The sequence below is a fragment of the Barbus barbus genome (genome assembly GCF_936440315.1).
Source record: "Barbus barbus genome assembly, chromosome: 5".
NCBI classification, from domain to species: Eukaryota; Metazoa; Chordata; class Actinopteri; order Cypriniformes; family Cyprinidae; genus Barbus; species Barbus barbus.
In genome coordinates, this window is record NC_136733.1 from 32,574,209 (window position 1) to 32,599,039 (window position 24,831).

Here is a 24,831-nt window from a genome sequence, read left to right on the forward strand (position 1 = left end):
TTACAAATCATTTCTGTTTTAAAAAAAAGCTATTTTTCTGAACTTTTCTGAATTGTGAAAAATATTTTCCACAAAAATATTAGGCAGCACACCCGTTTTCAATATTGATGATAATAAGAAATGTCTCTTAAGCAGCAAATCAAATTAGAATGATTTATGAGGGATCATGTGAAGACTGGTCTAAGGACTGCTGAAAATTCAGCTTTGCCATCACAGGAATAATAAAAAAAACATTAAAATATAAAAGCAATTTTAAAATTGTAAAAACATTTCATATGTTTTACTATATTATGATCAAATAAATGCAGCCTTGGTGAACATAAAAGACTTTCAAAGTTTGCTTACTTTAAACTCAATTCTTATTTAAATAAAGATGCAAAATATGTGTTTTTCACTTTCATTTCATCTTGGGTATAATGAAGCTATTTAAGTTAAGTTTGCACAACACGACTAAAATAGCAAATCTATTCAAATAAATTGTTGGTTGCTCAACGGGCTTAATGTAATTGTTTGGAAAAGTTTTCCTCAATTTAATAATCCTTGTTAGTTATTTTCAGAGTTCATAGCTATGTTTTTCTATAATTTTCCCTCTAGCAGCAATTAGGCCTTTAGTAAATTAAAATGTGACCAATTATGCTAATCATGGTTTAGTCAAATGTAATCAGAGACAGTCAAAATTGACAGTCAAAAAGTTCATGGGAGAAACTGAAACGGTAAGTGTGGTACACATCTCTGAGTAAAATAACTTTTGACATAACGATAAACTACTGCTCTCTACTTCTAGTGTTGGTTTGCAGTTCACAGAACACTGCTGCAAAGCCCAGCTCTGGTCATCATTCATTACAATCATCATTTGCTTTATTATTGTAACATGCCAACAGATTTCATGCAAATTAAGAGTGGTTACTGACCACATGGTAAATTTGGAAGCATTTTATTGCTTTGGAAATGCCATCCAAGTGCCATTCAGTGTCAGAATGATGAAATAATCATGAACTGACGTAATGTCTGAATGGCGACCAGTGCCAGACCTGTTGGGAGCAAACCAACATTAACACGGCTGGCACTCAGGATACATTATTTCTACTTGAGTTAAACAGTTCAATACTCTTCCCACCAAGACTCATCCTGAATCAAATAATTAACCAGAGCAGCTAATATAGAAAGGGCAGACAGGCTTAGGCAGCATGACTCACGTTTGATGGCATGTATGACCAAGTATAATAGGATTTACAGAGTGACTTGCTGTTTCTTTCATCCACTAGTCAAGCTAAGCACTGGATAACTAAAAATAACTCTACAGCAGCATCTTATTTTAAGTTCTTTTCACCCAAAACTAAGCTTGAAATTTAAAAGATTGAGTCAGCTTAAACAAAACGGCATTCCTCAATTTATACAAATCAGAATGAACGATCAGACGGTGTTCAGCTTGATTCAAACATCTGTTTACTGTTTCGGTATTAACAGCTAGCTGGAGAGAAAGATTATTTGTGAATAATAACCTTTGATAAATTATGCTCTGGTCCTCACACAAAGTTATTATTCTATTAGCTTTTGGCTATCATGACTGCTTTTATCATGCTTTTTAACAGCCATGGCCAATGTAATTGCATAGACAGTACCAGATAAAAGTATTAAAATAACCATATTTTTGCACAAAAGAAAATAATATGGGTTTGGAACTGTATTATTTACGAGTGTAAATAATGAATTTCAGCCAAAAATAATTTTGTGCCAAAAAGCTTCTGCCAGAACTCATCAGAAAGATGGCACAATGGTGTCAGATACAGATTGAAAAGATCACTTTGAGACAACGAGAGTGCTCAAAACTATTGTTTATAACACTGCTATTGTACAGATCTATTGTATAATCTCTTTCTCTCTCTCTCTCTCACAAACACACACACACAGAGGGCTTTGCAAATTGAAATTATTTAAACAGTTCAGATGCATGCTAAACCCTGTGGACTGAGCGATGGGAATGTCAAGATTTGCATTTAAATTGCTGCCATTGTATATACGAGTGTATTCATAACACATGAAAGCACTTCGACTACACATGATGCTCTTCCACTAGATGTGGTGCTCTGAAGTTATTACAACAGATTCTTTGCCTCGATAATGAGCCAAATGTCCTTCATGTTCCAGAAATGTGTGTCTCTGTGTTTTTGCTCGTTGCCAGCAAAAACCACACAGTTATGTGCCCATTATCCGTTTTGTTCTCCCATCATTTCCTTTCTCTGAATTATTTATTTCTATATTTTTTGAATAAATGCCTTTGCCTCCAAATAGAAAAATATTAGCATATTTGTAAGAGTTTCATATTATTCCAAGAGTCTCACAGAACGGAGATATCACTCATTTGAATAATCATTCGCTCCACTCTTATAATGAGCAATTACTTGTGGATTAATGATTAGTTGTGGATTCAAGTGAGAAAAAAAAATGGTCATTTGACAAATCTGCACCTGATGAAATGCTTTAGAAATAAATCACAATAAGCAATAATAATAAATAAATAAAATAATTACTGTGTTATTGTACTGTAAAACACCAACAATGTTTTTGAAAATACTGGGTGTAAAACTAAACTTCAAACACTGCTTAAAAGTTCCATTAGTGACTCTATTAGTGCTTGTAAAAAAAAGGAAAAGTCCACTCATTACAGGCATTTCTACTTGAAACGACCTACAGTGGTTGTGCTATCTGTCTTTGATTGTCTAAAATGAGCCAGTTCATAAGCATCATTAAGTGTTAAGTGTTAATGAATAATTACCTGTTAGTTCTTCTATAATTCCTTATTAGTTATGCAGTAAGAAACAGTATTCTAAAGTCTTACCGTTAGTAATTCATTTAAAGGTGCCATAGAATGGAAAACTGTCTTTACCTTGACATAGTTGAATAATAAGAGTTCTGTACATGGAACTGACATACAGTGAGCCTCAAACACCATTGTTTCCTCCTTCTTATGTAAATCTTATGTATTTTCAGTGAATAAAAAAAGACCACTGAAAAAATAGGCAAATCAGAACATAACACCGAATGTTATGTAACAGTCGGGATCACTAATAGTTACGCCCCCAACATTTACCCGCCCATGTTCTAGGCCAGCCGCCAGCCGGACCATCAGAAGTTCTGCAGGTATTGTGAAGAAATACGAGCGAGGACAACAGCAAAAATGGAAATAAAGGGGAAGTAAAGAGCAGGGATGGGTTGGTGTCTGTATTCAGAAAGGCACGGAAAACAAATAACGCTTTCTAATAAAATAATGTGAGCCACTAAAGGGACATGGTTAGCTCGTTGCTAGCTGTAGCCTGTTACGGTACATAAGATTTCACTTACCACAGAGATGATGCCTGAGGATGATGGAAAATGATTTACAGATCCTGAGCACCACTGACAAGCATCTGATCTTGTAAAATGTGTGGTAAGTACTGCCACTCCATAGTATAAACAGAGTACATGCGATTGTGAATCTCGAAACTGAAAGTAAAACACAATCGTGCATTCCAAAGCAGTTTCAATGCCCACATTTTATTTGCAGTAGAATTACCCAACGATATAACTGCGCAAGAAAGTATTGAAATATATATTTTCCCTGTGTTTCCTTCCTGTGAGCTACTGAAATGAGCCGCACTGTGAAACAGCTAATCAGAGCAGAGCTCAACATTGAGCTGCACTGTGAAACAGCCAATCAGAGCAGAGCTCAACATTATTATTCATGACCCTTCCAAATAAGCCAATAACAGACTGTTTCATTCTAGGGAGAAATCTTAGGGTTGTAAATTTCTGGAGAATTTTTGCCCTTACCTAAGCCACCTTCTATGTAGATATCAGAGAACAATTTAAAATACTGCATCAATGCATTCTATGGCACCTTTAAGAAAAGTCTCACAAGATTTATTTGTTCGGAAATCGTGTGTGCTTTGCGCTGTATTTTAGCATGATATTCTCTTCACAAGAGGAAGAATGCATGTGTGAAAACAATGAACTCAGCATTATTTGAAAACAAAACTGGTACTAAATAAGAACTTGATTCTGCTCTACATAACTATATAATACTTTTGAACTGAGTTTTTCAGTCTTTAGTCCCATGCCCAAACTTCCATATAAAGGATGGAATATTTTTCTCTTTCTGCCTACACTATATAACTGTTGTCAATTCAGCATGAGCACATAGGAAGTGGTCCCTGGTGGTCTCCAGGAAGATTTCTGCATGACGACCTTATGGCTGCTCTGCTGTGGCACTGGTGGCAGGTGCAGGGAGGATCAGTCAAGGAGAGATGAACCATTAGAGATATGGCTGGAGACGAGACGCCCCCTTTGTCTGGTAGTGTTCACCAGAGACCATTAATCACTCTGACAACAACAGCTCCACTGAGATAGAGAAAGAGAGATAAAGAAGAGACCTAGAGTCGGTTTAAATTAAATGAACAATAACCATGCAAACACGGCACTGGCAACCATTTCTTTGCTAAATGTCGCAATTTTGGCAAGTTTTGTCGCAATGTCACCAGTTTTATAATTGCGGGTTTCCAAACTGCAAAGCAATGAGCTCTAATGAACATATTCATTTTACACATTCATTAGCGCGATTTTTGTCAGCATCTGTTATTATGGGAATGGTAATGATGGATGCACAACACAAGACTTTGACATTCGGAGTAAGAAGGGTGACATCACTGCTAATTACACTATAATTTTGGCACGGATGTACACAAATACATTATGGGCTGAAAAAGAGGAAGTGGTCAAAAAGTTGTGTATGCTGTTTGTGACGGTGATTGCCTGCTGTATATGTGTGTGCGTCCTAATTAAAAAGAAACTGTATTCCCACAACACACAGGACTGTCAAAACTGCTACAGATCCTCATAATGAGACGTGTGCTGATATTGACTAGTGGAGTATTACAAGGAAAACATGTTTCATGATAACATCTCGCCTTTCCTCTCTGTTCTGTCTTAGAATATTAAAATACTGTAAAAATGTTCAATCTTCATCTACCATAAAGAAAGAAATCACTGATCAAAAAGAAGAGCTCTTCATTACACATAGGCAGCCCTCTGCTTTATGTCAGCTGTCATTTGCTTTGCATTTTCTAATCTCTGCAAAGAGCAAGATGAGGTCAGAACAACAGAAAAATGTGTCCTTTTTAAGGAGAAAAATCGTTTTCAACTGTCTTTGGTTGTGAAAGCAAAGGTCGCTCAGCTCAAGAGGGAGAACATTTAGGGGTGGAGAGAAAACTGAGCCCTCACTTAACTCTAGCACAAACACATAAGCAAAATCATAAAAAGTGTGCAATCTCTAGTTTCAACATCCATCCATCCATTCAATATCAGACTGTACCAATATCAGACCGTTAGGGATATAAAGTAATTTTGTCTCATGCCACCTATCATGCCATTTAACAATAATATTAAATAATAATAATACATATCTTTCTGGTTCTCAAATCTGATTGGCTGAGAGCCATTTCAAGAGGTGCGATATTCTAGTTAGAGCAGAACTCCAACTGTTTCACTGTTTGTATCACAGCCAACAAATGCACTGTCATTGGAAAATTCTCTCTCACAATAATCGACATAATACAGTGAGTTTTAATACAGTAATACAAACTCAGATTTGAATCTTTGGCAGAAGGAATGAGTTCCGCACAAAAGAGGGTTTTTAAAGACACTGTTGTTTCTTATTTATTTACACACTTGCGACGTCGAACTGTTTTATAAATGCAGTATCACACAAGTAGCAGTGCGATACGGCTGTATATCGCTCATATATACAGTATATATACATACATACATATACAGTGCCCTCCATAAGTATTGTAACAGTAAAGACAAAATTGCTCTGTTGGCTGTGGAGTCAAGACATTTGCAAATATAATTAAAAGATGAATATGAGACAAAACTACAGAATGTCACATTTTATTATTAGCCGTTTCAACACATATATGTTTTACCAAAAAAAAAAAGAAGAGTACTTTTAGAGTTCATCCCACTCATTGATGTGAGCATAAGTATTGGGACAGTTGAACATAAGGCAGATATAAAAGATTAAAAGCTATTATTTAGTTGCAGATCCCTTGAGCACAATCACAGCAGTGAGTCTGTGACCCATAGACATCACCAGACTCTTGGTCTCATCCTTTGAAATACTTTTCCCAGCCTTTAACCCTCTGCGGTCGACAAACGCATTGACGCGTTTTAGTGCATTTTTTTGAAAGCGCCTAAAAGGAACTTAAATCACTCTGTGAGTTTTAATTGTACAGATAAGAGTAATACATCAATCGAATCTCTAAAGCATCTACTTTTATTTGTATACACTCATAATAACAACAGAACTTTGTAATTTTATAAAATAATGGGCCAATAACTGATGGGCCATTATGGGGCCATTAGGGGAGGGCCCTTTGTCTCTCAGGTGAAAATCACTTAATATTCAAGGCCATTACCACTCCCTCGCATATTGGCTTTCGATCACAAAACATGTCTTTAAAAATGTAAATAAATATTTTGTTTTCTGTGAGCAATTAAAAAAGCTAATTTTGAAGCAAAAACTCCAGGCTACAAGATCCGGTTCTCAAAAGTCTTGTAAACAAATATTCTGTATATGTTTTATGGTCTTATTTCAGTGACTTCGAAATTTTAGTTTTTCACTAACCACGCATAAACGTTGCTTTCTCAAAAACACAATCATGTACATAAATGTGCTAACATATTATTGTAGCCCAGTTTTTGCTGTTTACAGTGTTATTAGACTTTAGCCATTTACATTTTTATAAGCAACTGAAAAAAGCACAAATGTCAGGGCATGTCGAAACTTCTCCAGGCCCCCAAAACACCCTCAGACCCCTAATGCAGCCAATTCCAATTGTTAATTGTTTTGGGGAGTTACTGCCTTTACTCTCCTCTTCAGCTGGTGAAATTCATGTTCAATCAGATTTAAATCTGGAGATTGATTTGGGCAATCTAAGACTTTCCATTTCTTTGCATTTTTCTTTCCAACTCTTCTGGCTTACCTTTGTGCTTTTTTGCAAACTCTAATCTTGCCTTTCTATTTTTGGTGCTGGTCAGAGGTTTGCATCTTGCTGTGTAGCATCTGTAATTCTGTGGCAAAGTCTCCTGAGGACAGTAAATTGTCAGAGCATCACTCCAGCTTCCTGGAAGTTGTTGGTGATTTTACAGACACGTCTTTTAGGGTTCATTTTCACAGCTTTTATGATGTGTCTGTCATCAACTACTGTTGTTTTCTCAGCCGATCAGGTCGTTGTTGGTTCCTGGTGGTTTCCAAACTCGATTTCTCCATGCCCTTTGTTTTTGCAATAGCTCTAATTGACTTCCTCTTTTCTTTTAGCATCCAAATTTCTTGCTTTTCTCTCAAAGTCAGCTCCCTCATCTTCATCCTGGTTTGTGTGTGTCATCATCGAATGCAAGATTCAGAATACAGAAGTAATGGATATAACTGATACGACACATTCCCTGCATTTAATATCTGAAGAATTAATGCAACAGGACACAGTTGATCACTTAGAAAGACCTGAGAGGCAACTGTTCCAATACTTATTCTCACATCCGATAGGGGGATGAAACTCTAAAAGTGCTGGTACTTCTTAGCTGGTAAAACATCTATGTGTTGAATCAATAATAATATATAATAAATAACCCAATAATAAAATGTGACATTCTGTAGTTTTGTCTCATATTCATCTTTTAATCATATTTGTAAATGTCTTGACTCCACAGCCAACAGAGCAATTTTGTCTTTACTGTTCCAATACTTTTAGAGTATTATATACAGTATATATACAATATATATACAGTGCCCTCCAAAAGTATTGGAACAGTAAGGCCAATTCCTTTATTTTTGCTGTAGACTGAAAACATTTGGGTTTGACATCAAAAGATGAATATGAGATGAGAGATTAACATTTCAGCTTTTATTTAGACGTATTTTCATCTGGATCTGATACAACAACCATGAAAAATGGGTGGGTTCAAACAAAAGGTGCTATCTTCTAAGTTGTGTATCAGATCCAGATGAAAATACCTGTAAATAAAAGCTGAAATGTTAATCTCTCATCTCATATTCATCTTTTGATGCCAAACCCAAATGTTTACAGTCTACAGAAAAAATAAAGGAACTGGCCTTACTGTTCCAACTGTTTTGGAGGGGCACTGTATATGAGCAATGTATATATTATTAGGGCCTGCCCTCGACAAAGGATTTTTCTGGTCGACTAGTAGTCGTTCATTTGAAGCATTAGTCCCATGTTATTTAAATAAACCATTTAAATCATTATAACGAACCTTTGATTGCCTACATAGCCTAATAATCGCTCAAGCGCACACATAAAGCTTGCCACAGTACACCAGCAAAATAAAGGATTATGAATGTGTCAGGGGAAAACAGTAAGGAAACTGCATTAACATTTTATTAAATTGATAAACTAGTGCTTTCTTTGTTTTCAGTTTAAGAGATGAAGTCAGCGACACAGACTCGTCATCAGTAGGCTAGTTGATGCGGCTGTATGTTTCATAAGCATTATTTAATCTGAGAATTTGTTTTCCATTTGAATTGGTTCATTTGAAAGTAGACATTTCACTCTCTATGGGTATATTTTTAATGTCTGTAAGGCAAAGATATAGGCTACACAGAGTTTAGCGCTCAAATTCACAGAGACTGAGACGGCAGAAAGTGCATCATGTTTGCTTTCATTATTTTACAAAAGCGCGGCATTGTGTGTGCACACAAATAAACGTAGAGTCTTTACAGATTTGAAAGATGTATTACTCTTATCTGTACGAGCAAAAATGATGGAGTATTTTAAGAGCAAGTGAGCACACTGGTGCCTCCATCTGTCCTGCAGTGAGTGCACTACTGTTCAGCTCCACACTCCACACACACACTTGAACAGCGCACATTTCTCTAGGTTAACATTAGATTGAGCGGCCATGTAAAGTTGCTAATACTTAATATTTTTCAGATGATGAGCTATATTTGAAGTCGATGAATGATCGTTTGGATCTCCAGCTCGATGTATTGTATTGCCAATTGCCATAGACTAGCCGTTAATGTCACGGGCAGTGTGACTTCGACTGTGGATATTTTTTTTTCTGCGACCTTGTGACTAATAAAATTTTGATTGACCAAGCCTCTTCTGGTCAACTAAAGATTACTCGACTATTATCGACTAAGATTATATATATATTAATCAATAAATATAGTTGCAGATATAGTATATTTTATTTTTTTATGTAATAGTTAATAATTGTTCAGAGCTCCTTGATACCATGGATACTGAAAGCTAGTTCTGCTGGGCAATAACCTTCCATTATATGAAAGAAAAACTTGCATCTATGTGCTTCTCAGGAGCTGGAGCATTGAATCTCTTCAATAGGCAATCACATCAAAGCTGCTTACAACCATGGACAAAAGATAGAGCTAACCCACAGTGGCACAAGCAAACAAACCAAATCAACGGCACGATTCTTACCTCACACGGGGGCCGTTGCGCAATGGCTCTCGAATGGTACGTCCAGGCAATGTGCGGCGGTTAGCAGTGGAATAATCAGGCTCTAGGTCATACGGCTCTTCGTCATCTGGGCCTTGACTGCGGCGGTCGTCTTCCAGGCCGTAGGGTTCAGGTTGAAAACGCTCAGGCTGAGAACGATTGAGATCCACAGTGCTACTTCCCATTGGGACTTGAGGCTGGGCCACATGGCCATAGTCGTCCTTGCGGATAGGGAGAGTGTAGCTGTTCTCCGGCCGGTATCCACCAGTGGGCATGTAGGGCCGATAGGGCCTGTAATTGACTCCACGAGACAGACTTCCATAGTTGTCGGCTACATCTCCGTATCCATCGTGAAGGGCGTAATGGCGAAACTGACTGTCTGGAGTGTCATTGTAGGAGTCGCTGTAATTGTTATACGAGCGTGTGAGGGTGGAAGTCGCTTGGGGTGTGATGAAGCGCTCGCCGTTTTTCATGTAGCGCCGATCAATGGAATCAGTGTAGCTTCCCAGTGGAGACGAGCCCTCTGGAAGAGGAAGGCCATCGGGACCCAGCGGCACCTGTCGTACTGTCCGTGTTGTCACTGTCTTGACCATCTTAGTGACCTAAGATGATGGAAAAAGCAACACAGTTACAGCTAGATACAGCTAGAATTGAAATGATAAGGATTGTGGGTTCTTGGTTGTAGTTGTTACAAAGTTTCTCACCACAAAAACTTTGTAAACAGTTAAGTTTCCCTAGCAGCAACAAACTTACTTTACAACTAAGGGACTAAAATGATATGTTTAGCAACAGAAAACTTTTCACATGCTATATTATTTTTACATGAATTGTCAGAACTTGTCAACATTAAATGCTGTCCAGTTGTCTTTTTTTTAAATAAATTATGTTTATTCATCAAAGATGCATTAAATTCATCAAATTAATTCAATCTTTCTGACAATGAAAGTTTTTATAATGTTATAAAAAAATCATTTTAGATAAATGCTGTTAAACTTTCCATCCATAAAACATCCTGAAAAAAAGAGAGAATGAAATTGAAATGAAAGTGAAATACATATAATCAACTTTTTTGAAGTATGTCAAAGTTACATTTCATTTTATTATTGGTTTGTGTACAAATATATTAACTTTTTCAAATGTGATCAAAAAATATTAAAATTATATCTTATTATAAATTATATAATTATATTTAAATTATATCAATTTCTATCTAAACTTTCTTGACTGATGGGGTAGCATTTCATTGTCAACAAGAACTGCTGCTGCTGCATTTTTGCACGTATGATAGCTATTGATTTGACTTTTTTACTAAATGAGGGACTAACTTTCATTACACCCTTTAGAGGAATCTTTAAGTAAACCATTACCACATACTAAGAGAGAACAGTGTACATGACAACAGTAAATTAATCAACATAAGAACTGCCACCAGACTACATGGACCTGAGTGATGTTCTACTTCTCTGTGTCTATCACAGGGCACTGGCATCTTTATAACTCAACTTAAATAAATCACTATTCCCCTCCGAGTGCTAATCCAGTCCCTTATTCTACAAAATGTATGCCTGTCAAGAGGATGGAGTGCTGCTGCTCCTGAAGGTTCAATGCTGATACAGAAACCAATTTGCTGCTCAGTGAATTCTGCAAAGCAATTAATTGGCTATTTTGTCCATGGCTGTAAATTCATCTTGGAAATTAATGAGCTTGATAAAAATTAATCGTCATTGGAGATGAACCATGACTGCTTGAATTTGTGTGTGAACCCTTACAAGCCACATGGCCAGTTGTCAAAGTGTAATATCACAAGGGATGTGTCCATGTCTAAAGGGGGAAAAGATCTGTAACCACAGTCACAGCTATGTCACCTTTACAGACTCTGGTATGGGTTTAACCGCAGGTTTTGGGGGGGACAGCAATTTTAACAAACATCATTAAGATCAAAGCAGCAATCTCACTGATGGCAATTTAACTGGGGGAGGTCGACAAAGTGCTAAGGTTGTTTGAAAGTTGGCATTTACACTTGATTGCAGTATCCAACTGTATTCACGAGGTGAATTACATGTGCAGCTGTAAATTGAACTGTATGCATTCCTACTGGTTGTTGCGAGTGTTACTACTTTATTGCATCGCCAACTGTCTCTGTTGCTCATGCTTTCTCAAACTGGCAACTCAAATAAATAAGTTGCTCCGTTTCTACAAGTCGCTGTCAGTATGAACACCCACACATGAAGTTAACATGTTAAAAAAGACCAATGTGAGATGCAGAAATCATGCATTAAAAAGAAAATGGGTTGTTATTATACTCTTTTCAAGATTTTTCTTGATGGAAATTATAAAAAATCATATTTGTGTTCATTTAGTGAAATACTGTTTCAAATATAAATATGCCTTTTTACTGGGAACTTGGATTAAAAACTAAATGTTAATCTAAATATGTGTACACACACACACACACACACACACATTATATAATGGCTTGCGATGAGCATTTCATGTTGACTTTAAAAGGATTACTGAAGTTGTGTGTGAAACATAGGTGAATTTAAAGATCTAAAAAAGACAGAAGGACACTGAGGCTTATATTTTGACTGAGTTTGACCAATGCTACTGTTGCTTCTAATGAAAGGTGTCTATCTACAGCGATGGCTGCGTTTACTAATGTTCGTCTGTTAAAAGGTGCATGCAGGAGTCATGGCCAGATTTTACAGTTCTATATATGTTTTATGATCTCCCTGGTATTTAGTTTTACAGACCGCTGCCACACCAGCTGTGAGTTACAGACACACTTAGTGAGATGAAAGACGGGAGGCAGAGACATGCCAACCAGAAGCATTCTTTACTGGTTTTGTTTCAGATGGTGTTGGTGTAGATGGAGGTATGGGAGTAGATGGTTTGGACTCTGTCAGGATCACTGGCTGGAAGGTTCGGCGTGTGATGGTTTTAACCACCTTGGTCACCTACAGTGAAAGCATGTTATTTCAGGAGGCATGAGTTGGAAAAGTATACAGCGATATGGAAACGTCAAGTCTTATAACAGAAACGAAAGGGAAACAGTTAAATGAAAGTAGGACTTTTCCCATGAAGCCTTGTTAATAGTCCAGAGCAGTCCAAAACACAAATTGGGCCAGAGAATTAAAATTTGATGTGAATTATCTGGTTAAACAAGAAAACATAAGAATGCCTTTGAGACTAAATATTTTTATTGTCTCATTTTATCCCTCACAAAAGAGTAATTCCAGCATTTAATAGAAAATTCCTCTATATGGAGGAAGCTGGACGGTTCCCAAGAGAAGAAAACACAGAAGCAGAGAAAGAAACAGAAGATATTTCATCTGAGACTTCTACACAGAAGATGTTTAACTTCTCAACAAAAGGAATGCTCAAAAATGTATATTTATTTGGCTATTAAATGTATTACACACAATTTTACATAACCTTTGAGCACTACATTAGTCAGTCTGTGATGTTTCTAGTTTCTAATCTACCAATTTAAATCATTATATGTTGCTAACTAACCGTTCATACACAGTTACAGATATCTTAACATTATGTATAAAGCAATTTTGCTACACTAAAATAATTTGTATACCAATAAAGTCTGTAAAATGATGCCTTCATAAGCAGTATACTGCATATCTACAGTATAGGCACAGCTGTATTCAAAGTTTGAACATCCCGTGACTTTGGTTTTAAAATAAAAATGGCTTCTGATGAAGTGACTGAATTAAGTAAATTAATTAATCAATATCCATTTTTTAAAATATTTGTCATATAATTCCATTTCTATCAATAAATAAGCAGTGTAGCTGTAATATTTTCTTGGTTATCTCTACAGCTCAAATGAATTTGATCAAGATCATTAGATGTAATGAAATGGTGCCGTTTCTTTAGGAAGTACACTGATGCTGACTGTGAATGTAAAGGTACTTCCGTTGGTTTCAAATACATCCAGAGTGTAACAGAATGTATCGCTTTTATCCTGCACACCCAGAGATGATGTATTTAGGTGACTATAAGCTTTTCTCCACAAATCCAATATCAGCCCAAACACAACATGTGACAGAAGGACCCACACATCTGTATACACATACACCTCACTCTCTGTGATGTTATTTCTTAAGTGTGTTTCATAGGTTTGGCAGTGTGTGAGTAGTGTGATGGTGAGAAACAGTGCAGCAGTAAGACCATACTTTACCCTTCACTTCCTCCCACTATGCATCAACTGTCAGTTGCGTTACACTGTAGGACACTGTAGGAGCTGTTTCTATGTGCACATTGGTTAATGCTTGTGCATGCATACAGCTGCTTGTTTTCGTGCGCGCTAATATGTATTGTACACTTTACATAATCCCTTTCTCATAAATTTACATGCCCTTTACAGAATGTATAAGATGTTTTGAAAAATAAGAGAGATCACAAGTTTTTTTAAATTTTTTTGTACTGCCTCAGAAGCAGCATCACAGCTTTTTAAGTTGTAATGTAATCAAAGTAGTGACCGATCTTTTCTTCTAAATTGTGACATACATTGGTGAAAGAAACTATAGGGTGGAGACTTGGTTTTATCCATCAGTTATTGATTAGATGGAGGTAGATTTAAATGCAAACTTAAAAGTCATTTGTAAGAAAGGGATGAGAGGGTTAATGATTGGGGAAATCTGGCAAACATAATCAAAGAAAAGTCTGTCATTTCACCAGATGAAGTTATGATATTCTGTGATTCAAATTTTGTGCTGATACAAATATTTGTTGTGATTCAAATTTTTGAGCTAAAAAAAAGCATGAATAGATAAACCATTCACAACAAAATCAATAAAATGCTTTTAGAAAATTGTGTGAAGTTCCATTTAATGCTAGTTTTAAATGTTATTACAAAAGACAAAATAACGATGAAAATGACAGAAATCTTATTCAAAAGTTTACATGCTCTCAGTTCTTAATATCATGTAGGAGTCCCTCAACTGTTCTTAGTGACAATTAGATCTTAAAGGGATAGTTCACCCAAAAATGAAAATTCTGTCATCATTTACTCACCCTCAAGTAGTTCCAAACCTGTATGAATTTCTTTGTTCTGCCAAACACAAAGGAAGATATTTTGAAGAAAGTTTGTAACCAGGCTGTTTTGGGGCACCGTTGAGTTCCACAGTAGGAAAAAAAATACTATGGAAATCAATGGTGAACCAGAACTGCTCTGCTTCCCACAATCTTCAGAATATCTTCCTTTGCATTAAGCAGACATTCATGCAGGTTTGGAACTACTTGAGGGTGAGTAAATGATGACTATCCCTATAACATTGAGTCACCTGCTACAGTATGTTTATATACTGTATGTTTTTTCCTCAATTCAAATTCAAAAATGCAATCCGAATGTAATCAAATAAATCAAATAGCGTATGTATTTCAAACAAAGGTTCTGCATTCACACAATACAACATTTAGATTCAATGTTTCCATAGCAACAATAAGCTGTCAGCCCTCCTGTCTAAAAAACCAACAACGTAGCCTGTAATTGACACGTTTACATTTCAACATACTGCACCTAAAAATATGGAAAAACAGCTGTCTGCTCATTTTACCATCATCATCACTATCATCAGGGCATTTTTTTAAATGCAATTTGTATGATCTCTCTCTTTTTTTTTATTTTTTATAAATGATAAACATTTAGCAGAATCTGCAAGGGGTATGTAAACTCAAGAGCAGGACTGTAGCAGTAAAGGACGTTAAGAGGTGACCGCTCTGCCAAATGAAGCTTTATGCAGTGATTTCACACCAGCGCTGTGATGCTGTGCATTGCTGAGCTTCAATGGGCACAAATAATGGTGACTGACAAGAGGCGTGTGTGAGAAAGCGTATGTGAGGGAGAGATTTGAACTCACCTTCATATTAGTCACATTGTCCTTTTACAAACAACAAAACAAAAGCAAAGGCATATTCAAGACCATGTGGCTTACAAAACTACAACATAAATTAATAGATCTAAACAAAGCTATTACTATTACTGAGAATGTTTCTCTTTAGAATATTAAGAGCATCATTTTTATATCCTGAAAGCCCTCAACTTTTGCCTTTTAACACATTTTGTTATGTGTTTTTGCAAACTCTCAGGTTCAATACAGCTGAGCTGTGTTACTGGTAAAGAAGCACTAGTCTGCCATGTTGATCCCCCTGTCTGATCACTAAAGAGTTGATTGGGTGAAATTAAACACAAGCTCGTTCTAGAACCCTCTGACTACTGTAAAACACATCAAAACACCTCCCACTAATCTGGACAAAAGGTTTATACCAGTGTTGTTGTTTTTAAATAAAACTGCTAAAAAAAAAAAAAAAAAAAATTTTTTTACACATATATATATATACACACACACACACATACATATACACACACATCAGATGAAGATTTGAATTGACAAAAACTTAAATTAGAAATGTAATAAGTTGAACTGAAATAAGTTTGAAGTTGAAGTAATAGAAAGAAACTTAAATAAAATTAAAATAAATAAAAACAAAATAGGGAAAAAAAATAACAAAAGTACATAATATGTATTCAATTTTAACTCAAATTTAAAAGTAAAAAAACTAAACAAATATAAGCTACTTCAAAATATTAATAAACGCTATGATAGCATACTAATAATACTAAAATAACACTGATTTATACAAGAGATTTTATTTTCCATGTAAAAATGTCAACAAGAAGAATATTAATGTATTTCTTCTTGATATAATTCAAAATTTTATGCAATGCATGAATATAGTCAGTAACTTCAGCCTATTTCTTATATAATACAGATCATCTCTTAGAATTGAATCTCTTTGTAGTAATTAATTAAAGAACCATGAGATGTTGCGAGCATGAATGAGCACTTGTGTGCATTTGCATGTCTAATAATGTTAATTAAGTACAAACAAAAGACATATGAAAATGTGGCAGATGTAAGCAGGAGTACCTTAGTCTCTGTGCGGCGTGTAGTCCCATCATCTGAGGTAACCACAGAAACATGAGAGGTGGGTGTGCCGGGGTCTTCCTCTATGGTTACAGTCTCCTCTACAACCTCCTGTGGCTCCTGCATCATGGCCAGTGATGTCTGGTTACTGGGGCTCTGCTCCTGTGGGACAAAGCAGAGAGTGGTGGTTCAAGGTCAGAGGTCACTGCTGTGGGATAACCTGGGTGTTCAGGCAAACCTTTTTACAGCTTTGAATAACAGATGAGGGAATATTTTAATATTGCTCATCCTTTCTACTCATAAAACAGCATATAGCAAAGGAATGACTCGAGCAGGCACTCAATGCAAGGACTTGTCTGATTCAGTATATTGAATGTAGTCAGAAGCAGTCTTTTTTAATGAATCATTGAAGACGACTCATGAATTTGGGAGTTAATGATGAATCAGTTTGACAGCAACATCTATTCCTGAATCAACTCACTGAACTAAATCAATGTGACACACGTTTCAGTGATGTCAGTCTCGAAATGAAAGCGTTACGAGAAACTTAAGTGAGTATCATTACTGACTGGTTGTTCATACAATAACATACACATATATATACACATATACATATACACATATACATACTCAGAATCTGCAAAATGTTAATTATTTCACCAAAATAAGAGGGATCAAACAAAATGCATGTTATTGTTTATTTAGTACTGACCTGAATAAGATATTTCACATAAAAGATGTTTACATATAGTCCACAAGTGAAAATAATAGTTGAATGTATAAAAATGACCCCATTCAAAAGTTTACATACACTTGATTCTTAATATTTTATGTGAAATATCTTATTCAGGTCAGTACTAAATAAACAATAACATGAATTTTGTTTGATCCCTCTTATTTCGGTAAAATAATTAACATTTTGCAGATTCTGAAAGGTGTATGTAAAGTTTTGACTTCAACTGTGTGTGTGTGTGTGTGTGTGTGTGTGTGTGTATATATATATATATAAATAACACACACTACATCTTATATATACTGTACATATATGTTTTTACAATAAGTCAAACTACATTTATTTGTGCATTTCATTAATTCATTATAATGAATTAATGAAATGCACAAATACACACGCATAATATATTGTACTGCATATATATTCTACTGCAAAAAAACAGAATTATATAGAAAACCCTGGAGTGTTGAATCTTCAGGGTACAATGATATAAGCAGGCTCAACATGCCTGCTTAAGAGAGAGAAAAAAGAAAGCTCTTGAGACCTCATATCATCAGGCAAGATGGTAAAAATCAGCAAACAATCAAAAATAAAATGCTTCCTGAAGCTATAGCACTTGTAAATGAAAATATGAAGCAAAGTTGGTTGAGGCAACTGTAAAAACACTACAAATGACGCACAAAAGAAACAACAGCAAACACTACAATCAGTCTGGGGAGAACTGTGTGTGTGTGTGTGTTGAGGCCACAGGAGGGCCGATGAGGGACGATGCCAGAGGTAGCCATTTGTTTTCCATCCATCTTTGAATTCATTAACGAGCAGGCAGTTTTTCATTGATTAGCATAGCGGAAGGCTTCAAAGTCTGCGCCAGGACAAATTGATCCGTAGCCCGTCTCGCTAATCATTGACTTCTAGCCTTTCATGTGTCAGTATCATTTCTCTGCGCTGGCAGTTCGAGCGGCTGCCTGTCCAACCTCAGAACTATATTCTTCTAAGAGAAACTGAAGTCAAAAGAAACTTTTCCTTCTTTCTGGAGTGATTACATTTTAATTGTTCCATTAATTGGTCTAAGACAGGAGTGTCAGTACATGAATTGATTGAAACCGATGATTGATGAGGATAAAAACATCTAAACTGAAGTGGCTCACTCCTAATAGCTGAGTGCCACATGGATTATGCAGGCGTACCGCACAGAAACAAAGCTTTGATTAACTTTCTGACAGCCCAGAAGCAGACTTGAGCAGAATTCAATATGAGAAAGTAATGCGAGAGTTTTAAAGAGCCTATTAGCACCCCTGTGAAAGCACAGATAAATATGCCTCTTTTCAGCATGGATTTTTATATGGGAATCATGGCATAACATGACAAGTGAACAATGAACGTATCTGTTTCTAATGACATTATGTTAATGAGAATCGAAACTGGGTCTTGCTTCCCCACATATGCTGGGTGCACTTCATGGTCATTTATTGTCAGCCTGAAGGAGCAAAATATAGTGCTAATCTTTCCTTTGTATGCAACTACAAACACTGAAATTTAGTTCTCGGTGATATTTTTGAAACTCATGAATTCTTACTAACATTCTTGTAATTGTCCGCTATCCTGTAAATTATTAATATTAACATTAAGGGATAATAATTATTTAAAAAAAGAAAACGGCAAGAACTAAAAAACATTCCAAAATTGTTGAAGATAAACATTTAAAAAGTAAAGAAAAGAGCAAAGAAAATATCTCTGATGTCTCTGGGGACATTATTGGTTGAATTATCATGAAACGGAGGCTACATCAAACCACCAGGCACTGTCTAGAAAAGGTCGTCCCACAAAACTGTCTGCTCAAAGCAAGAGGATACTCTAGAGAGCAGCTTCAGAGAGGCTAACGATCACTTTGTGGGAGCTACAGAGTTCAGAAGCGCAGAAAAACAGAGTTTAAGGCAAATAAGAGTGAAAAGATGTTTGAGGGAAGTAAATTACTTCTCTGTTGCAAAATAGCTCCAGATATTGTGCATCACTGTCTTGTTGTTCATTGAATATATATAGAATAGATTGTGTAGTATATATATCAATGGCAGATATTTTTACAGGTTTTAAGGTACATTTAAAATGATTACTATAGAAGCTGGAAATATATTTTTTCACTGCATTTTTGCTCTATTTTAATTTTTCCAAAATGAATGCTTATAAAAACAAGTGAAAAAAATAAATCTGCCAATGAAAAATACTTTGCAATACTTCAAGATATATTCTCTAAAAGTAAGTCTTGGTCTCTCATGCAGTCTTGCTTCTAAAGTAAAACAACCTTGTTTTAAGGACGTTCAGATATTCTTGCTGAAAAACAAGATCCGCATACTGATTATTTATTTATTTGTTTTTTACCATTGACTGGCAATCTTTAGAAATCCTTTAAAGCACTGATTTTCTATTCTACTATAAAAGTTCCTTACATTTGAACCTCATGATCAGCACAGCACTGCCATTTACCCAAACAGGAACCCTTATAGAAATATACAAAAGCAAAATGAGATCTGTGGGAGACCCGGAGCCAGATCTAGTTTATTTACAGTATAAAAATAAACACCTGACCATTACATCAATACCTTTCAGAATGTAAAAGTTTAATGTTCACCAGCCATCCATGATGTTTGCTTTTCCAGTGAAAATTCCCCTTTAATGATAGGGCAAAAGCCCATAAATAAGTTTCCTCAGTCAGCGGACCGAGATATAGGCCAGAAAGGCAGGCTGAGGATTTTGAAACCAACCTGAGCATCATTCAGCAGCGTCTCTATCACGGATGATCCGCACCGCATGGGGGAAATCTGCTGCCACAGATAGCAGCTTTGCCTCCATGACAACTACACAGGTGAACTGCTGAACCCACCGTTGTGTCTGTGTGTTTCTGTGTGTGTGTGCTTGCACAGCATGTCTTGCATAACAGAAAGGAGTTTCTGGGCAACCCAACGGGCTTTAGAAAATGAGCCTCTTTTAATGCGTTCTATTTTTAGAGAGAAATGAACACCTATAATTCCTTTCTTCTGGAGAAAGACAATAGACTGACAATAATTATAAACATCTGGGGCATGTCAAATAATACATCAATCACAGGTTTCTTTACACGTCCTTCTTACCTAGCTAACATTTGTGCATGTAGTAAGCGCTTCAACGTGAGAGTCTCTGAGCATTGAGAACAGATTCAAAGCTGTGGGAGAATCGGGTGTTCCTTAGCAACATGCCAAAGACCGATTGTTAACGAGGACTTTAAGGAAACAAGCTAGAAAAAAACCAAGACCTCAGTTCACTTTGGGTTTTTGCACGAGAAATGCAGAGGCCCTTTTCATGAGCGTTATATCATGTTTCAAAACCTTGTGTCGAATCTGCACATAATTGAGGGTTTGGTAATTGCACAGCATGGTTTCTTATGCAAAAAAAGAAATACCAGGTAGGTTTTAATTTCATCTTTTTTCTAGCTTGACACAGAGGTGTGTGAGATAAACATCAGTCTTTCACAAAAGGCAAATTGAGACAGAGCTGGAGAAGATGATATGAGCCGGAGCAAAGAGAGCAGATAGGCAAATGAGAAAACGATTGGCAATTAAAAAGCTTCTGAATAGCAGAGTCAGTCTGCTATCAGGCCTGTCCCTGATCCACACTGGATAAAAAGACCACCTGTCTGCAGCAAGTGTGCTCTCCACACTTCACACCTCAAATACAACCAATGCCTTTCTAATTTCTTTAAGGGTGTTATTAATTTTTTTTTAATTTACCTTTGATGCATAATCTAGAAATATAAAGAATGAAAATTAGGAGTGGAGACTAGAATGTCATACTACTCTTAATACTGCTGCAGTATTTCGTATGCATGTTGAGTACACTATGCAATTTGTCTAGATGCACATATTAAGAGAACTAATTTACAAAAACTGTACTTTTAGCCTGATACACAACCTTTAGGTATGGGGTGTCCAAACCTGTTCCTGGAGGGCCATGGTTCTGCAGAGTTTAGCTTGAACCCTGATTAAACACACCTGAACCAGCTAATCAAGGTCTTCAGACTCACTAAAAATGTCTAAGGCAAATGTGTGTTGGAGCTCAAATCTGCAGGAAGTTGACACTCCAGGAGCAGGATTGGACACCTCTGCTTTAGGTAGATAAGGTGTACTTTTAAGAATTCTGCCCCAGTGACAAGCTAAAAGCACAATTTTTGCACATCCTGAGCATACAGAAACTGTAATATGCATTTTGTACTCAAAATGAATACTACAGTATATACTGCAGTAAGAGTAGTAAATAATACCAAATTAGATTTTACATTGTGGAATATTTTATCAGTGCAATGCATTGCAATTTCCATTTCCTGAAAAATGATTGAACTATAATTAATGGACCTTTATCCCAGACTGTGATGACACATTTTCACAGTTATTAACATTGGAAATCTAGCAAAGTATTTTGTATTTTTAATTTTTTTTTTAAATTACATGTACTTTGTACATTTATTAAACTTTATATTATATTAACTTGACCCTGAATTACAGAAAACTAGTGAACTACTGATTTTGAACTGATGGTGATCTGTGGTACTCTTCTTTCACTCTTTCATGAATACCACAAATGCAGACATACTATTTATTTTATGTACTGTTCAGCAGGGAGGCATATTTGGACACAGGGTCTGATTTTCTTTAGGGCTAGAATACACTACAAAACTTCTTGTCTGAACATTTTAAAGGGGTCATGAACTGAGAAATCAAAATTCCCTTGATCTTTTGACATTTTAGAGGTTATTGTACTATAAAATGTACTATAAAAGTTTTAGAACTCAAAACTTTCTTGTGAGTCTAAAAACAGCTTATATTGAAGCCAGTCTGCCGAAATGACAGCTTGTGGAATGTGCTATTATGACGTAATAATGTGGCTAAACACCGCCTACCAGAAGATGATCAACACCTGCTTCCACATCGCTGCCTGTTTAGCCTTGCCTACCGATTCGCATATGTAGTGAAAATGACAGACGCAAATGCAGGTCTACTTAGAAACTAAACGTTAAATATGGCTCCGAAGAAAAAAGACACAGTGCAGTCTTTGCATTGCCTTCCTTCTGATCCCAACGTCAGGAAAGAGTGGATGAACTTCATTTTTAACCCTTAAATGCATACCTCGGGTCTTTAGCGACCCGGTACATAATTCTCTACCCTCTCCCTCCTTCATTTTTTAAAGTTAGACATCAGCTTTCTTAGTATTCCTCAATCTATGCATTATAAACAATATAACAAGAAAAAAAATGGTAAAATATAAAAGAATGCCTGTTTTCTGATTAATTATTTGTAAAAAAAAGTGTATAGGGTCGCTAGAGACCCAAGGTATGTAAATGTTTAAGTATTTTTTTCCACGCAACTATATTTACATATCTGATGACTCAATATGTGCAATGCATCTTTTTCCTCAAGGTGGCACTGTTTGATACACAATGATGACGTGGTGTTTCACTCATAATTACCTCAGGCATAAAACAAACGAATATCATCGGCACAAATTGAAATGGTTTGAATGGCTTTACTGCAGAGCATTACTATATGCAATTAAATATAAATGTCACTGCCATTTGATGCTGGATGTGGTAAATAAGCTGCCAGCGATCTAACTATTGATTTTGAAGTCACTGAAAATGATTGTTTTGAGAATATGGTTGAGATCGTGAATATGAGGCAGATGCTGAATGTACTGATGCTGAATCTGCTCAAATTGAACCCTTCTAAGTTTCAAAATATGCTTTATTTTATTCTTCTGTAAAAGACCCGAATATGTAAGAGTGATTGCCGAAAACATTCATGCAGTTAAGGGTTAATGAAGATCCAGACCTCGTCAGTAAGAACTCTGTCCTTTGTTCACTTCATTTTACCACAGATTTGTTTACAAACAAGGCACAATTCGACGTGGGATTTTCATAAAGATTGTAAGTAATAGATGCTGTGCTGACTATATTGGATCTGACAGTAATGTCGCAACACACAAGTGTGTATTGCTTTGTCTGTTATTACAGATCATTTGATATGTACTGAGTATTTATGTATTTTCAACATAAATCACAGCAGCGTCCATCTATGAAGGATGTAGGCTGTCAAACATACACAACTGTTAGCCAATCATAACAGTGGGCGTTTACTACAGTCAGCCATGAGGGTGGTCAAAACAGGACAGAAAATAGCCAATTACTTCTAAATTATGATGGCTTTTGATGTAAAAATCTTGGTAACATTTTAAGTGGACCTCAGAACAGTACAAAATAATAAAAGAGGAAGTCCATGACCCCTTTAAAACACTAGGCATCACACACCAGATTTTCAAGTAATTCTGAGCACAACAAAACTCACGGAGAACCATACACATTGCTGGTAGAAGACGCATGACAAATTCATACTACTTGTGTTTTAAAATCAACTCCAAATATCAAACATGTTTCATATCCTCTAACTGGAAGAAATCATGCTATGTGCCCATCATACATTACACAATTTAATGCTAAATCTGAGCAGACTTGCTCTGACCGATCAGGGAAAAGTTGTGCAGTGTATTACAGCCTTTAGATTCATTTGTCTCCAATGAATCTTTCCTGTTTCATTAAAGTTTAACCAAATATAAAAAAAAAATAACAGTATACACAGTCTACCCTGCACAGTATCCACTGAGTTGTAAGCTAGCATCCCGCTGACTGAAAAACGTCTCAAATATTCTTTCGATACATTTGTGTCCGATTATTAGTTTCATAACCGTTACAGTGTGTGAGACATCATCAACTAACTTAATACCCCTCCAGAGAAGGTCAGAAAGATACAGAGAAGATAAGTTTTCTCACCTCCACTTTGTTCATTATAGTTGCCATGCATCATCTGGGCCACGGTCTCACCGTCAGTAATGCATCGCGCTCTGGCTAACAGGATTTCAGTCAGACCTCACGACTGCAATCATCTGTAAGATCTTACACAATTAATCCCTCTGCCAAGAGCGTTTGTATAACCTTGGGTCATACCAGCTTCCCATCAACTTTTCCGCATCCATCTTCATGACCGAGAGTCACACCCACCATGCCAGGATGTGACAGTGAGCAGGAACTGGCTTTCATTTCACTGCGCTGCACTTGTGGAAAATTGAGCAAATAAATCAGACAATTTAAAAAACAAATAACTGAAAAGAGGGCACACGGATCTCCTCCATATGACTGAGCGGAAGTAAAATGGAGGAGGGTAATTGGTCGGAGGGGACACAATGAGTGACGAGCAAGCAGCTGAAGCCTCTGAATGCGACCTGCTCAGGAACAGCTCTGCTTCAGCCAGGCCTGAGCCAACGGATAGATGCGTCCCAATGGGGCGGAATGATGTGGGAAGAGGGGAAGAGGGGTCAGGCTGTGGCATTCCACAGAGAGCCACAAGTAACGGATGGTCAAAAGCGCTTAGAGATGACGGCTGGCAGATAAGTTTGACTAAAAAAGGGATGGAAGGACGAGGGATGAAAGAGAAAAGGCGAGGTAGAGAAGCTAGCAGGCTGTAATGGCTCTGCTAATCTCTTTGTCCTCCCGAGTGATCCAGTGCCAAATCTCCATCCTCTCATCGTCTCCGAACACGGGGGCCTCATTTTAGACATTCCTCAC

General features: G+C 36.6%; 1 protein-coding gene across 14 annotated transcripts in view; it reads right to left on the bottom strand.

Moving 5' to 3' along the window:
* The window catches only part of LOC306870081 (splicing regulator ARVCF-like), a 226,293-nt gene that overhangs the window by 48,270 nt on the left and 153,192 nt on the right, over window positions 1-24,831 (bottom strand). For 6 of the 14 annotated variants that reach the window (XM_079417139.1, XM_079417133.1, XM_079417135.1 and 3 more), the window contains 4 exons: window positions 16,460-16,618; window positions 15,389-15,409; window positions 12,353-12,469; window positions 9,495-10,114 (listed from right to left, as the gene is read on the bottom strand). In XM_079417139.1, coding sequence (XP_079273265.1) covers window positions 9,495-10,114; window positions 12,353-12,469; window positions 15,389-15,409; window positions 16,460-16,585 — 884 coding nt within the window. In that variant the 5' untranslated portion in view covers window positions 16,586-16,618. The remainder of the gene's footprint in view (window positions 1-9,494; window positions 10,115-12,352; window positions 12,470-15,388; window positions 15,410-16,459; window positions 16,619-24,831) is intronic. The other 8 variants (XM_079417131.1, XM_079417128.1, XM_079417130.1 and 5 more) reach the window with 2 other exon arrangements.